The sequence below is a fragment of the Aphelocoma coerulescens genome, chromosome 7 (genome assembly GCF_041296385.1).
Source record: "Aphelocoma coerulescens isolate FSJ_1873_10779 chromosome 7, UR_Acoe_1.0, whole genome shotgun sequence".
Taxonomy (NCBI): domain Eukaryota; kingdom Metazoa; phylum Chordata; class Aves; order Passeriformes; family Corvidae; genus Aphelocoma; species Aphelocoma coerulescens.
In genome coordinates, this window is record NC_091021.1 from 29613671 (window position 1) to 29626542 (window position 12872).

At 41.3% G+C, this 12872-nt stretch overlaps 1 protein-coding gene across 16 annotated transcripts in view; it reads right to left on the bottom strand.

The window, feature by feature from the left end:
• MYLK (myosin light chain kinase) overlaps positions 1-12872 on the bottom strand; it is a 197772-nt gene that overhangs the window by 26518 nt on the left and 158382 nt on the right. For all 16 annotated transcript variants that reach the window (XM_069021101.1, XM_069021100.1, XM_069021099.1 and 13 more), the window contains 2 exons: positions 3696-3998; positions 44-79 (listed from right to left, as the gene is read on the bottom strand). In XM_069021101.1, coding sequence (XP_068877202.1) covers positions 44-79; positions 3696-3998 — 339 coding nt within the window. The remainder of the gene's footprint in view (positions 1-43; positions 80-3695; positions 3999-12872) is intronic.

The following is a 12872-nucleotide window of genomic DNA, read 5'->3' on the forward strand; positions in this document are numbered from 1 at the left end:
ACACAGATTTGCATTTCTCCTGTTTAAAACATGCACTTCTTACCATCGTCAGATAGCTCCGCTTCGTCCTCTTTAGGTTCTGTGATGAAAATAAAAAGACATGAATAAATTTTTGTATGGGATATGGTACTTACATAAGATAGTCAAATTATTCACAGTGACATGGACAACAGATAGACCCTCTGGCAAAGCAGCAAAAAGCAGTCAGAGAGTTTGTGCATTGATTTCATAATTAAAATCTCTTCACCCCTTCTTCATCACTATTGACTATCCAGTCACAGTCTAGTCACCATTTCTGAATAAATCAAGTTCCTGTGGTTTGCAGTTATACCTGTTCCTGTGGTTTGTAGTTTGTCAATTATACCTGCCTACTAGAAACATCAGCATACTTCATCTAAGTTCAAAGTCATCTAAGAAATACCTTCAGGATGCCTCAGAGAATAAACAAATAAATTAAAAATATTAAAACCAATAACACTTCTTGTTCAATGACAATTTTTTCTTGGCTTTGATGTGCCTTTTTGGATTGTGAAGCCCAAAGTTAAGCAAGTTTTTACATGAAAGGATTCCCTGCAAAGCATCCAGATGAACTTGTCAGACTCAAGATATTGAGAAAATTTGAACAGCATGCATTCCCCCGAGCATGGCTGAATTCTGTAATCACTGAGGTCCAAAAGGCGCCTCAGTTCTGCAGGCAGACTCAAAGACAGGTGAACCCAGTGACCTAAGTCAGAGTAAAAGCTGGCCTGAGTGTCCTGATTTTCATTTCTAGTTTTCATATACATGAACTGCCAGTAGCACTGCTTTTAGCCTGCGGGTATGAGGGGAAAGGGGCTATAGCTGGAACGTTGTCATACGTTACTTACACTGCTTGGGCTTGTTCCTAAGACCTGTGGCTGTGACCATTAATTCGAGAAACTGCAAAGCCCATTTGTTGCACAGTGACCTGTTCAATTCTCACCGTAGCTGCTGAAGCTGCACTTTGCCATTGTGGAGTGCAAGCCTAACCAAGGGATTTATCCCCCCCTCTGTCAACAGATTTGTGTTATGAAACATTAGTACAGTACTCTGGGTACTGCTAGGTGCTTTAGAGCACAGAATCAGATGCAGAGGATGAGAAGAAAACAACAGAAATATAAAGGGTGAGCGGATAGCTGGTCTGAGGCATCAGCCTTTCACATCCTACACAAAATGCTACATCTGTCTGCTGGTAGCAAAGCCAATCAAGTGGATAAAGTCTGTTGCTAAAGCCTTTTTTTTTTTTCCTGGAGTTGCAACCCTTGCATATTCCTGCACAGATGAGCTGCTTTGCAGAGATCTACCAGAAGAGCAGGGAGGGAAGGCAGCCTTCCCCACCCGGGGTAGCTGTCCTCAGACCTTCCTCACCTACAAACCACTCCTGCACAGAGCACATCACATTTTCCTCCCCTTTTAAGGGCTGCATAAGGGAGCTGCTCCCAGCCAGGATGCCAGTAGGTAATGTCTGCCAAATGCTGCTTAGGCAAGAAGTCAGTGCCTGGTTCTGCAGTGACATTGCAATAAAGCCATGGAATAGAAACATTTTGGTCCACCAGTGGAAGCCTAAATTATATACGTGGAACAAATCTGATCTTGGTAAGTGCTGAGTAGCTGTGCTAAAACCTTTCTCGGAAGTGAGTCAACAGTACCAAATTTTCCTCAAACATGGCAATGTGTGCTTTAATCTGTTGTCACTTACAAGCTTATTTTAGTAGCTGTTTTCTTTAAATGCACAGTGAAAATTTATCCATGCCTTTCTTCACTAAGATCATAATGACACTGCTAATATGTGCTGGCCACCTCAGTATGAAAATCAGTAATCAGACTTCCTGACAGCCTAGAAAATCCCAAGTTACTCAGCTAAGTGTTTACATAGATGGCAGCTTAAAATCCTGACTTTGACAGGTGCTGAACACATGCATTTTCCACTCCTTTAATTAAAGCACCAGTTATAACCACACACTTGAAAAATCACTCTTTAGATGACTTGCTCTTTCTCCACGCTATCTGCAGTACCAAGAATTGAAATCAATAAGCCCTGGAGTAGAGAGCACAAAGACAATCCCCTCCTCCTACAAACAGAACACATTTTCTTTTTGCACAAAACAACTTTTTTGTTGCATTTTAAAATGTGTATCACAATAACTCATACACTTTCTGGCCTTTTGTATTAAGTCTAGGTAAGAAAATGCTCAGTCTGAAAAAGAAAAATAGCTTGTTTGCTTTGGCCCAGTACAGGTAGTGCTTGCTCTAGAAAAACATAGAGAAGAGTCAGGTCTCCAACCCTAGAAGGTGTTTGTCCTGCAACTAAAGAAAGAGGGCATTCAAACACAGGGAATTTTATTATGAAGAGCCAATACCATCTAGCTTCCTTTCAATTTTATTGCTACTCCTAATGTTATTTTCCCTGCTTTGAAGAGAAGGTGCATCTTGATTTAGATTGGTTTTAAATCTTGCAAATAGAGGAAAGTAATCTCTCAGCATGCATCCCATTTAGCACTTGAAGAGAAATATGATTTACTTTTGTTTAGAAACATCTGTTGAGAGGCTTACACAGTGTGATGCTGCATCACTTTGCTGGCATTTTGTCTTGCTTTAGCAGTAAAAGATAACTTCACAAGGGTTATGTGGAACACTTAAAGCTCCAAAGGCCTGCACATGTAAGTAAGGAGGGAGAGATATGACCCACAGTCCGCTCCTCAAAGACAGCAAAAATGGTAAAATTCATTTTTCCTGGTCTGGACTTTTTGGTGACTGTCAAAATCATGCTTGCACAGTAGGTAGATGGAGGGGTGCACAAAAATATGTCACTTTCTGGTTTTGAAAAATAATGTTGACATTTGTGTGTTTCAAGTTTTAGTACCAGTTTCTGAATAATTTCTACAATGATCCAACTCCCTATCTTTGAGAAGATCTTAAATAAAAATTAAGAAGCAAAAGGTACTGAGAAATATTTTTTAAAGTACATGCAACTGTAATCAAAAACCCTAAAAAATATTTTTAGCAGATGTAATGCTGGAAAACCAACATGCTTAGTAGGATAGCCTTGAACTCACAGGCTGGGTGTACTAGGGGACACAGCACTAAGGTGCACTATCACGCTGGGATTGAAAGCATGGGAGCTACAGCTTGCTACAAGGTGCCAATTCATTTTCTGCTTCATATTCTGTGCTTGGCTAGCAGCAAGCATATTCATGATTTCCAAAAGCAAATTTGGGATAGTGTTCATGACTTGTTTTTCATGGTGCATCCAGTACAAACTTAATGAATCCATTGGTGTATTTCAGGTAAGCCACCAATCATCGTTTTCCAACTGGGCATGGACTGAATGTGTAACATGCGTGAAAGGTTTCATCTCACATTACCTGTGCACTGAACTGCAGAATTCTGTCAACCAGCACTCACTCAGAAAGCCAGAACAAGAATCATTGCTTGCTTTCACAAGGCAGGGATTTGGGATCCCTGAAGCCACATTTCCACACTGGCTGTATGCAAAACTGATGTGCTCAGACTCCCAAATGAAGTCTGTGAAGGACCTGAGCACATCTGCAGCCCAGCACAAGCACTCACCACACAGAGACGAGGGAAGGAGGGTGTGCAGCGGTCTGCCCTCACTAAGGAACTCTTAAGGTAGAGTTCAATTGAATTTAGGGTTTTTTTTCCACTTAAGAACTAACCTTCTTGTTTCTCTCCAACTTTTACCAGCTCAGACTCTTGGCTGGGCTCGCTGATGCCGTACACGTTAGCAGCTCGCACGCGGAATTTGTACTCGCGGTCAGCCTGCAGGTCCTGCACGTTGAAAGAGGTGCTGCGGCAGGTGGTGAGGTCTGTCCATTTGTTATCCACTGAGTCCCAGATCTCCACGGTGTAGGACTGCACGGCACTGCCACCATCGTAAGAGGAGCCATACCATGAGAGGGTGAGGGAGGAGCTCCGTATGTCTGACGCACAAGGAGTTCCAGCAGGCGGGTCTGGTTTATCTGCAAAAGCGTACGCAAAGCACATCGTGAGGAGAAGAGACAGAACTTCCATCAGGGCACTGCTGGCCATAGCTAACAATCCTTCTCTTTCCATTCCATTGCTCTGCTTCACAGCTATCCTTACAGAAACTGTGGAGACTAAAACCAGTCCCAGCTATGCCTGCAATCTCCCACAATAATGCACACCACTCCTTGGCGATCTTCCTTAGAGGAACATCCCTGTAACCATCCCATCACTGTGATGCACTTTCTTCAGCTCCCTTCATCTGCTTCCACACTTCAGGGCCACTGCTCACCTTTCACAGCCTCACAAAGTGCCACTCATCCAAATACACCTGGATAGCAGAAATACTGAACCCAGTTTGTTGCCATGGAAACAAGGCCTGGAAGGGTGACAAGTTTATCCGCCAACAGTTTAGTGAACAAATTCATCTCTTTGCAGTCTTTGGACGTCTAGTGCACTTTTTGGTAAGAAGGAACTCAGAATATATAATTTAAATAGTGAGATTTAAAAAATCTCATATGCATTTTGGAATTTGTTGAGGAAGTGGAAGATAGAAACTGTGGGGTATGCCCAGCCCCTGCCCTGGAGGGATCTCTTATCTCAGCAGAGATCCCTCCAGGACAGGGGCTGGGCATACCCCACAACAAACTTCTGTATTTCCTCAGTTAGAGGATTGCTACTGAAGTCCTTATTTACATGAGTAGATCCAATATCACCAAAACCTGGTGTGCAGATGTGCAGCCAACTATGCAAACACCTGAGAAAATACAAAAGCCTTGCAGTTACACGACTTTTTCAAGATTTAGTCTAATGATTAATTATCGAAATTAATGTTCTTCCTAGAAAAATTATGACTTTTCAAAGAAATTGCTAGAAAATAACTGTGGAAGTTAAGCACTTCAAAAAACTTTTAAGGGAACGAATAGCTTCTCTGGAAATAATCCTCTCAGAACTAATCTAGCAAAACCTACATAATAAAGATGATGTTGATCTGGATGAACTAGGGGCCAAAGGTTGAAAGAGAAATCAAAGGATGAGGTAAATGAGAGAAGATGAAAAGAAAAATGATAGAAAGTGTGAGATGCAACAAACAGTGGTTACACTGGACATGGACTGATAAAATCCTGGCCCATTTTGCTTGTTCAAACTGCTAATGGACATTATCACTTTTTCTGTAGGAAAGGCAGAGCTCACAAAGCAGGCAAAATGCAATGAGAACATCCAAATGCTGGGAAAGCTTTTGTAGACTTTGATCAAAGCCTTACTGTGACAGACTATATCCCTCTATACTCAAATTATCATTCCTAGGAAAATTACTGAGCTGACAGAAACAGCCACAATTTGTCAGAAACGTGCCTTTGGTTCTTGGACAGAGGAACCTCTCCTCTGACTGCTGCGGTTTAACTCACAGAGAGGAAAATTAGGACAGTCTAATCTGATCAAGATAGTTAAGTATCAGTTCACTATTTGGAAGAGTACAAGTTTAATTGCCCAGTGACTTCCCTGAAAAAAAAAATTTAGTTCAGTTGTGATGAAAAATACATCTCCCTCCACAACTTAAACGTACTAGAAGATAAATAAATAGAAATTTTCAAGTATGAAGGAAAAGACTGAGAGGAAGGAAGGGAGGTGGACAGTGACTGTGCCATTGCATTCAGTATGAGAACGCCCAGGTGGAAGAAAAAATGACTGCCAGAATCAAGATTATCTTTATTCATTTTGGCAATACTTAAAACACCATTCCACTAGGAGTCATCATTATACAGTACATCTCTTGTTAAACACATGTCAGAGACCAGATGTCCTTAACCTCTGGAATAGCTTCTTGTTCTGTAGTGGTCACATTTTACTCACCTAATTTTCTGGCAGAATGGAAGGGGCTATTAGCAAGCATGAATTTATGGAGTAGATACATAATGAAATGAATCACAGAGGAGTTACATGATTTGTCTAAGATTAGAAAGAGAGATTGCAGCAAAGATGAGAACTGAATCTTGATCTCCTGGTGCCTCAGGAGCATCCCTCTTCCCTGTACTGATCCTGTCCCAGCCTCTCTGAAGCTGCAAGAAGTGAGGATTCACACACCATTTAGAGTATCAGCATCTTTGTACCATACCCACAGCACCCACCAGAGAGCTGCTGGCATGGCACACATGGATTGTTTGATTTTAGTCAGACAGTGGCAACAGCATCTTCTTTTCACTACAACTTATTGTCCATGCAGACCTTGCTGGGAATTATTTTCTGTCCTTTTCAAAATCTTTACAGAAGAAGAATATTCAGCCCTGTGTCTTGTTTTCCCTCCTATGTAACCATCACTGCATCATCTCAAAATGCAGATAGCAGACCTCGAATAAGTAACAGCTGATTTATCCTAAATCCAAACAGAGCAGAACAGTTGCTGATAACAGGAGGAAAATACTTTGAAGAAAAAGCCAGGCCGGTTGTTCATCACCTTACAGTGGCATCTGTTGATGTTTGTCTGACATCTGCTATGCACACATCCAAACCTGGGTGGATATGTTGCTTTAAAAATAAAGTGTTAGGTTGCTTTACTACTGTGCACTGAATTTCTATGAAGAAAATGTGTCTATGTTTCAGTATTTGCAGAGCATGGTAGCCTGCTTTCTGTGCAGGACAGAAAAATACACTCTCTCATTGCTGACTTTCAACACACTTCTCTTTCCAAATGAAACTCTGGGCATGATTTATCAGTTGTCTAGGCCTCAGTTTCCTCAGTGAGCTCTCTTTCCATGACTCACCTACACAACTGCAATCCCTTTGGCCAGCATCGTTTACAGAAGCAAGGCTTAGGAATGTGAGCACTGCAGAGAAACCATTCATGGCCAAGGGGACATCAGTGGCAAAGGATATGTATGCTACATGGCTTTAGACTAGTATCTGATAGTCTAAAGCCATGTAGCATTTCCTTTGCCACTTGGGAATATTTTTACATTTGCATTTTCCCCAATAGGCAGAGAGGAAAACCTGCAACCTTGGCTGGACTCTATTGAGCCAGAAAGATGCATGTTTCTGTTGGAAGTCTATCACGTGCTGCTGCTTGCAGATCTGTTCAGTGCATAAATACTGTAGTAGCTGCTATGGGAGATCATAGACAGGAATGAAAGCCTAATCTTTGCTCTTTTTTAATATGACAGATGTATATGTACCATTTTACCATGCTTAAAAATGCTTTGATATCAGACTGGATGGTATTCTACAGCTCTACATATTCAGAGAATCTGCAGATGGTCTCTCCATGTGTCTGTTTTATTTCTCAACATTTTATTCTATGAGGATTTTAAAGGTTACCCTGTATTCATCTGTCTGTATTGAAAGCTAGAATATTTTGCCAAACTACATTCCCTTCTGGAATATGAAATCTCTATCAGCACAATTAACTGCTTCCAATAAAAACATCCCATGGGTTGATTGAGAGGGGTGTGGAAGACAAGCACAGTTCTCTATTTTGTCCTTCAGTTTTAGTGTTTACTATACCATTAATGTCCCTGAGCTGCCTGTCTCCAATATTCCACTGCATGTCATGTGCAGTCTTTGACATGCACAGTCCTATTCCATACTTAGGCTTATATTATAAGGGCTTTACATTGGCTTTATTGGACCACGATTTTATTCTTCCTGTCCTGGACCAAACCATAGCTACAATCCAATATGTGAACTAGAAGGAAAGGAGAGCATCCAAAAGTGCACTTGTGCACATTTCTATAGGAGAAGGAATTAATTTAAAATATTGAGCTCTAACTTCAATTTCATGGTTACATACAACAAAAGAAAGCCACAATAAGGAATCTTCACTATACAAAACTATGGATACTCCAGCCTTGGCTAAACTTACAGCACATACATGACCCCTAAATCAAGACTTATGATATTCTAGATTGTCATGGTCAGACTGGCTGTATCCACACAGTCCTGTTGAACCTGGTCAGAATCCTACAAACTCCAAAGCCTTTGCATGTAAGTCTCTCTAGGAATATCAGTAGGATTGCCCCAAGCTGGCTTCCAAAGCCTTGTGGCAGGCAAAGGAGCTGGATAAGCAGCTAATTTGGCCTCAAACCTGACTCGGGGACTATTTGCACAGCAGCACAGAGACTGCATTAAGTCACTGACACCAGCAGCACAGAGGAAGCAGCAGGAGTGACTCCTGTGTGCTGTAAGACATAAACCAAGCAGAGAGGAGTAAGAGGGACTAGAGGTGATGTGAAGGAGGGCTCTACTGCTTTGTAGTCCTTTGTGCTCCATCAAACCAGGCACAGATTAAAACCCCCTGCTTCTCAACAAAGGGAGGTGTAAATTACCACTACCCCAAGAGCAAGGAGGTCAGATTCCAGTTTATTCTTTGTGGCATGTGTTCCTTAGGGCAAATGATAATGCCATGAGCTGGCCTCACATGAAATGTGTAAGCCATTTTAAAGACCATTCTAGCACTGAAACACACACTTGTTATTTACTCTCAAACTGAATTCAGCTGCACTCCTTCCTCAGATGAATTCTCAGAAATATTTTGGCAAACAGGTTTTGATATACAGCCTGAACTAAACTCCAATTAATTTGTATTTGTGCACTCTGAGAAACATAAAACATAAGCATGCTCAGCCTTTAAATCATTGCTATTTATCAGACAGATTTGACTTGATGTCATTGCCTTTTTTTTCAGTGGTATATTGGTTAGAGCATGGTGCTAATAACACCACGGCTGTGGGTTCAGTCTCTGTACAGGCCATTCACTTAAGAGTTGGACTCGGTGATCCTTGGGGTCCCTTCCAACTCAGAATATTCTGTGATTCTGTGAAAATTCCTTCACACAAGGAAAGAGACTTTCTCTCTTTTTGCATAGAAGGCAAACCCACAGCTCATCCAGGACACCCACATAACATGCAACTGTGATCAAGACCTCACTGCCTTCTCCATGTGGCTTAGTTTACAGAGTCCTCAGAACACAAGAGCCATTCCAAGAGACCAAAAAAGGCAACAATCTCCTTATCTAACTGAGTACAGGGAAATGGAAATTGTTCTGCTACTTGCTGTGAGAGTCAGGCTGAGCCAAGGCAAGGCGATAGGGTTTGCTGCACATTAAGAGCTCGCACAGCCCTGGCTCTTAAGTAGAGATGTTTTTCCAGCAGAAAGCCTCTGAAAACTGAGAACACTATAGCCACAGCCTCTGAAATTTTTTTTTTCCTTTCTTTTATGAACAGAGACAGCACTGAAGCAATGTCTCCGAAGTAGTTTTCTTTATCTGTTCTCAAAATTGGTTTGTTTTCTTTCTAAATCCAGTTATCATATTACTGTATAATACTATTATTAGCTATTGTGATATTTGTCTGCCAGATAAAGAACAGACAGAAAGAAACAATTTAATTCCATTCCACAAGCTGTTTAGCCAGGGAAGGTATTTAATATGCTGCAAAAGCCAGTTGAACACTGTCCATGCCGACAGCACTGGCAAAGCTTTCATTTGAAATCCATCAGCAGGAGAAAAGCAAAACCATAAAAGGTCATAACTGAACTTGGCACTATCGCTGACAGGGCTCGGGGTCATGGCAGACCTTGCTGCTTTGCTTGGAAAACTACGCCCTGCAGCTTTTTCCCGGGGAGGGGACTGCTGCAAGTGGAGATATTATTACCCCTTAACAGCCTGTAACAAATGTAAAATCTGTATGTTAGTGTACTATAGGTTTAGGATAAACTAGAAAATACCTGCGTTCTCCTGCAAAACAACTCAAGAGAAACTGAAATGAATATGAGTTTTCTCCTAATGAAACAGCCTCCCCAGCGGAGGCAAGGACCCCATGGTAAAGATTTGTTTGCCCAGAGTTTGAAAGTTACACCTCCCCTGGAAAATACAGTGCAGAATGCTCTCACCACATTGCTCCTCCTGACAACTCTGACATAAAACTAAGTTATTTAAAAACTGCCCTTTTGAGACCTGTGGATAAAGTAGCTCACAAATACTGGTGGCCTAGAGCATTGCTTTTTGCTGTTGGGGTAACTGAGGCATGAAAGTGTAAAATGACCTTGCCCAAGGACACAGAGGAGAAGGGAGCTGGGAACGAAACCAGAGCTCACCACTCCCACGCAAATGCCCTCAGCACAAGAACATCTCCTTCTGCCACAGGCCTAATGGAACAAACAAATATATAATGCATTCTCAGGAGCCTTTCTCTAAACCATCTGCTCCTGAGCCTGAATCAACAAGCTGTTCAGATTACTCATGTGCTACACATTAGGTATCTGCTTTGATAACTGATTGAATTAGAGCTCCCAAACCTGCCCACTGGAAGGCAGAATAAATTTTAGGAGCTTTCCTAGTGGGAATATCAGTGGATTAGTCCCCACCGGAGTGAGTTTGGGTCCTAGGAACGCCATGTTTGCATGCAGGAGTTGTGATTAATCATTTTTGAGTAACTAAGATATCCCTAGGATTTAACAGCAGGTAAAATACAGGAATTTTGTTGTGATTGTAAAGACATTTATTTTCTTCCTCAAAAAACAGCTGAAGGTATGTATCAGGAAAAAGCAACTAAGCACAGAGTTCTACTGAAATTTCTGCTAACAGAAATGGCGTTGAAACTAGATGGCCATTCAAGGAATAAACCTGGATTAGTGTACCAGCACTGATGCATAGAGCAGTGTAAGCTGGTTTTCCTCTACACATTTTTATCCTTCTGTGAAAATTTAGTTTTGGTACAGCACAGAGCTTTGCCACTATGCATTAGTGGGAGGCTGATAGTGGAGGTTACTATACTCTTGAACCACAACAGCAGCAACATAAGACATCTCTTCTTTAACCACCAGTGTAGTTGCCCTTTAACCATAAAACCAGTGACAAAAATAGTCCAGCAATCCAGAGGAATTTGAAAGGTTAAAGGTTACAGAGCGAGTCCACCCACATACTCTTAGGAAATTCACTGCATTCTTGACCTGACTGTAAACAGGGAATCACATCGACACTGCAAGATATAATCTGATCCTTCTCCAAAGAAGAACTTCAGAATCATTCATATTTGCACTTCTGAGCTGCAATATTCTGTGTCAAAATGTCTATGGATGTCTCGCTTCACTGTCTGCTTCCCAGATGTCTGCACTTACTTTTCCAGAGAGGAAACACAGAACCCTGACCACTGGGTCCTCTCTGTCTGAGTGGTGAGCACTGAGCACTGAGCCAGATTTCTCAGGATCTCACAGAGTGCATTCACAATGCTGAAAGGGTCACTGTGTGCTGCTGGTTTTGCTACCACTTTTCCTTGTAATAGAGTTTCAGGGCAAAAAACAAATGCTAATATAGCTTGCATGTATGTGGCTTGTGGAACCAGAACCAAGCACTTCATAGCAGCAATTAATAATTCTATCATTACATTCAATGACTACTGGAGCTAGTGGTGATCAGACCTGGTTCTCAGCTAAACTTGTATTTTCTCATTTGTGCTTGGAAAGACTGTGCTCAGACAGATTCTGCTAAAGGCATGGAAGTAACACCTTCCTCACAGAAAGTAACTTCCCCATCCCAAGTCAAGTATGGAATGGAGCAGAGGAGCAGGTATTAGTCAATTCATGTTATATTTCTTGCATGCCTGTGTGCAACATGCTTATATATATGTGTGTGTGTGTGTCCATCTTTGAGTATTTGGTTTATAATTTTCCAACAGTGGAGAAGGCTGAAAAACACAGTACATGCACCAATGCTGAGAGTAATAAAAACACCATAACTTTTAACTTTAGGCCTCTCAGTGTCTAACGACATTGCTCTCATTCTTTTGCATATATCTACTGTAGAGCTTGCTAATCACCATAATACTTATATATGAGTGTGTGTATAATACATATATAGATATACATATATACACACAAAATACCACACCAGGATCAATACAAATCCCAAAGGATTTATAAAAGACAAACAAGGTTGATCAAAATCAGCCCCCAGAAAGGTAGTACCTGCGTTTCTACTTCTATCTTTAAAAAAGTAAAAGACAGTGCTAATATCCAAATTATTCACCAAACACTGATCATCAGAAAGCCCCTGCACAGTAGGCATGGAAGCATGAAGCAATATGCCCAAAAGCATGAAGCAAGCTTGTGGCATAGCTGCAGAATGGATTATTTCTCTAGTGCCAGATACCCTTGTTGAATACTGTGTTATTCTTCTGATTCTTTGTCATAGGATCCAGCTTTAGCCAGTATGAAAAAGAAGTTCCTTTTTCTAAGGTGGTTACAGACCTGGGTCTATCACACAGCTAAAATGTTCAGAATCATAAATTTGATAAACATACCAATATACATCCAATAAATGGCATGAAAGGAATAAATATTCCTTGCTATCACTGTAAAGTGAGGGCTCTACCTTGCCTAAATCAGTCATATCTTACACTAAGTTCATCGTTGGCTCATTTAACAGCTTTGGCAACACAAGTCCTCTTCAGTCTGACACACTGTCTGCTAAAAATAATTAGCTCAATCTCACATCAGGCTGTTTCAGTTTTGGAGCAGAAACATGTTACAAGATCTCCCTAGAGAGATCCGTCGCCTGAGGAAATTGCTTGTTTAAGAGAGCTGATTGCAACAATAGAGAAGAGCTCAACATGGACATTTTGAGACCAGTTGACCCTTTAAAAGAAGATACTGCTTAACTTGGATGTCTCACAGACTTGCAGGTCTCCCAGTATTATTAGTGCTTGTACAAAGTTACACAATGAATTACAAGGCTCAGTCCTTGTGGCTGAGTGCTGTGTGCTCAGCACCACACCATTATTTTAAGTCTCCTCTAACTTGTTTACTTATCAGTGCATCTGCTGTGTGGACTGCACACAGCTCACACTGGAAGCTGAGTGTAATGGATATTTTGTTAATTG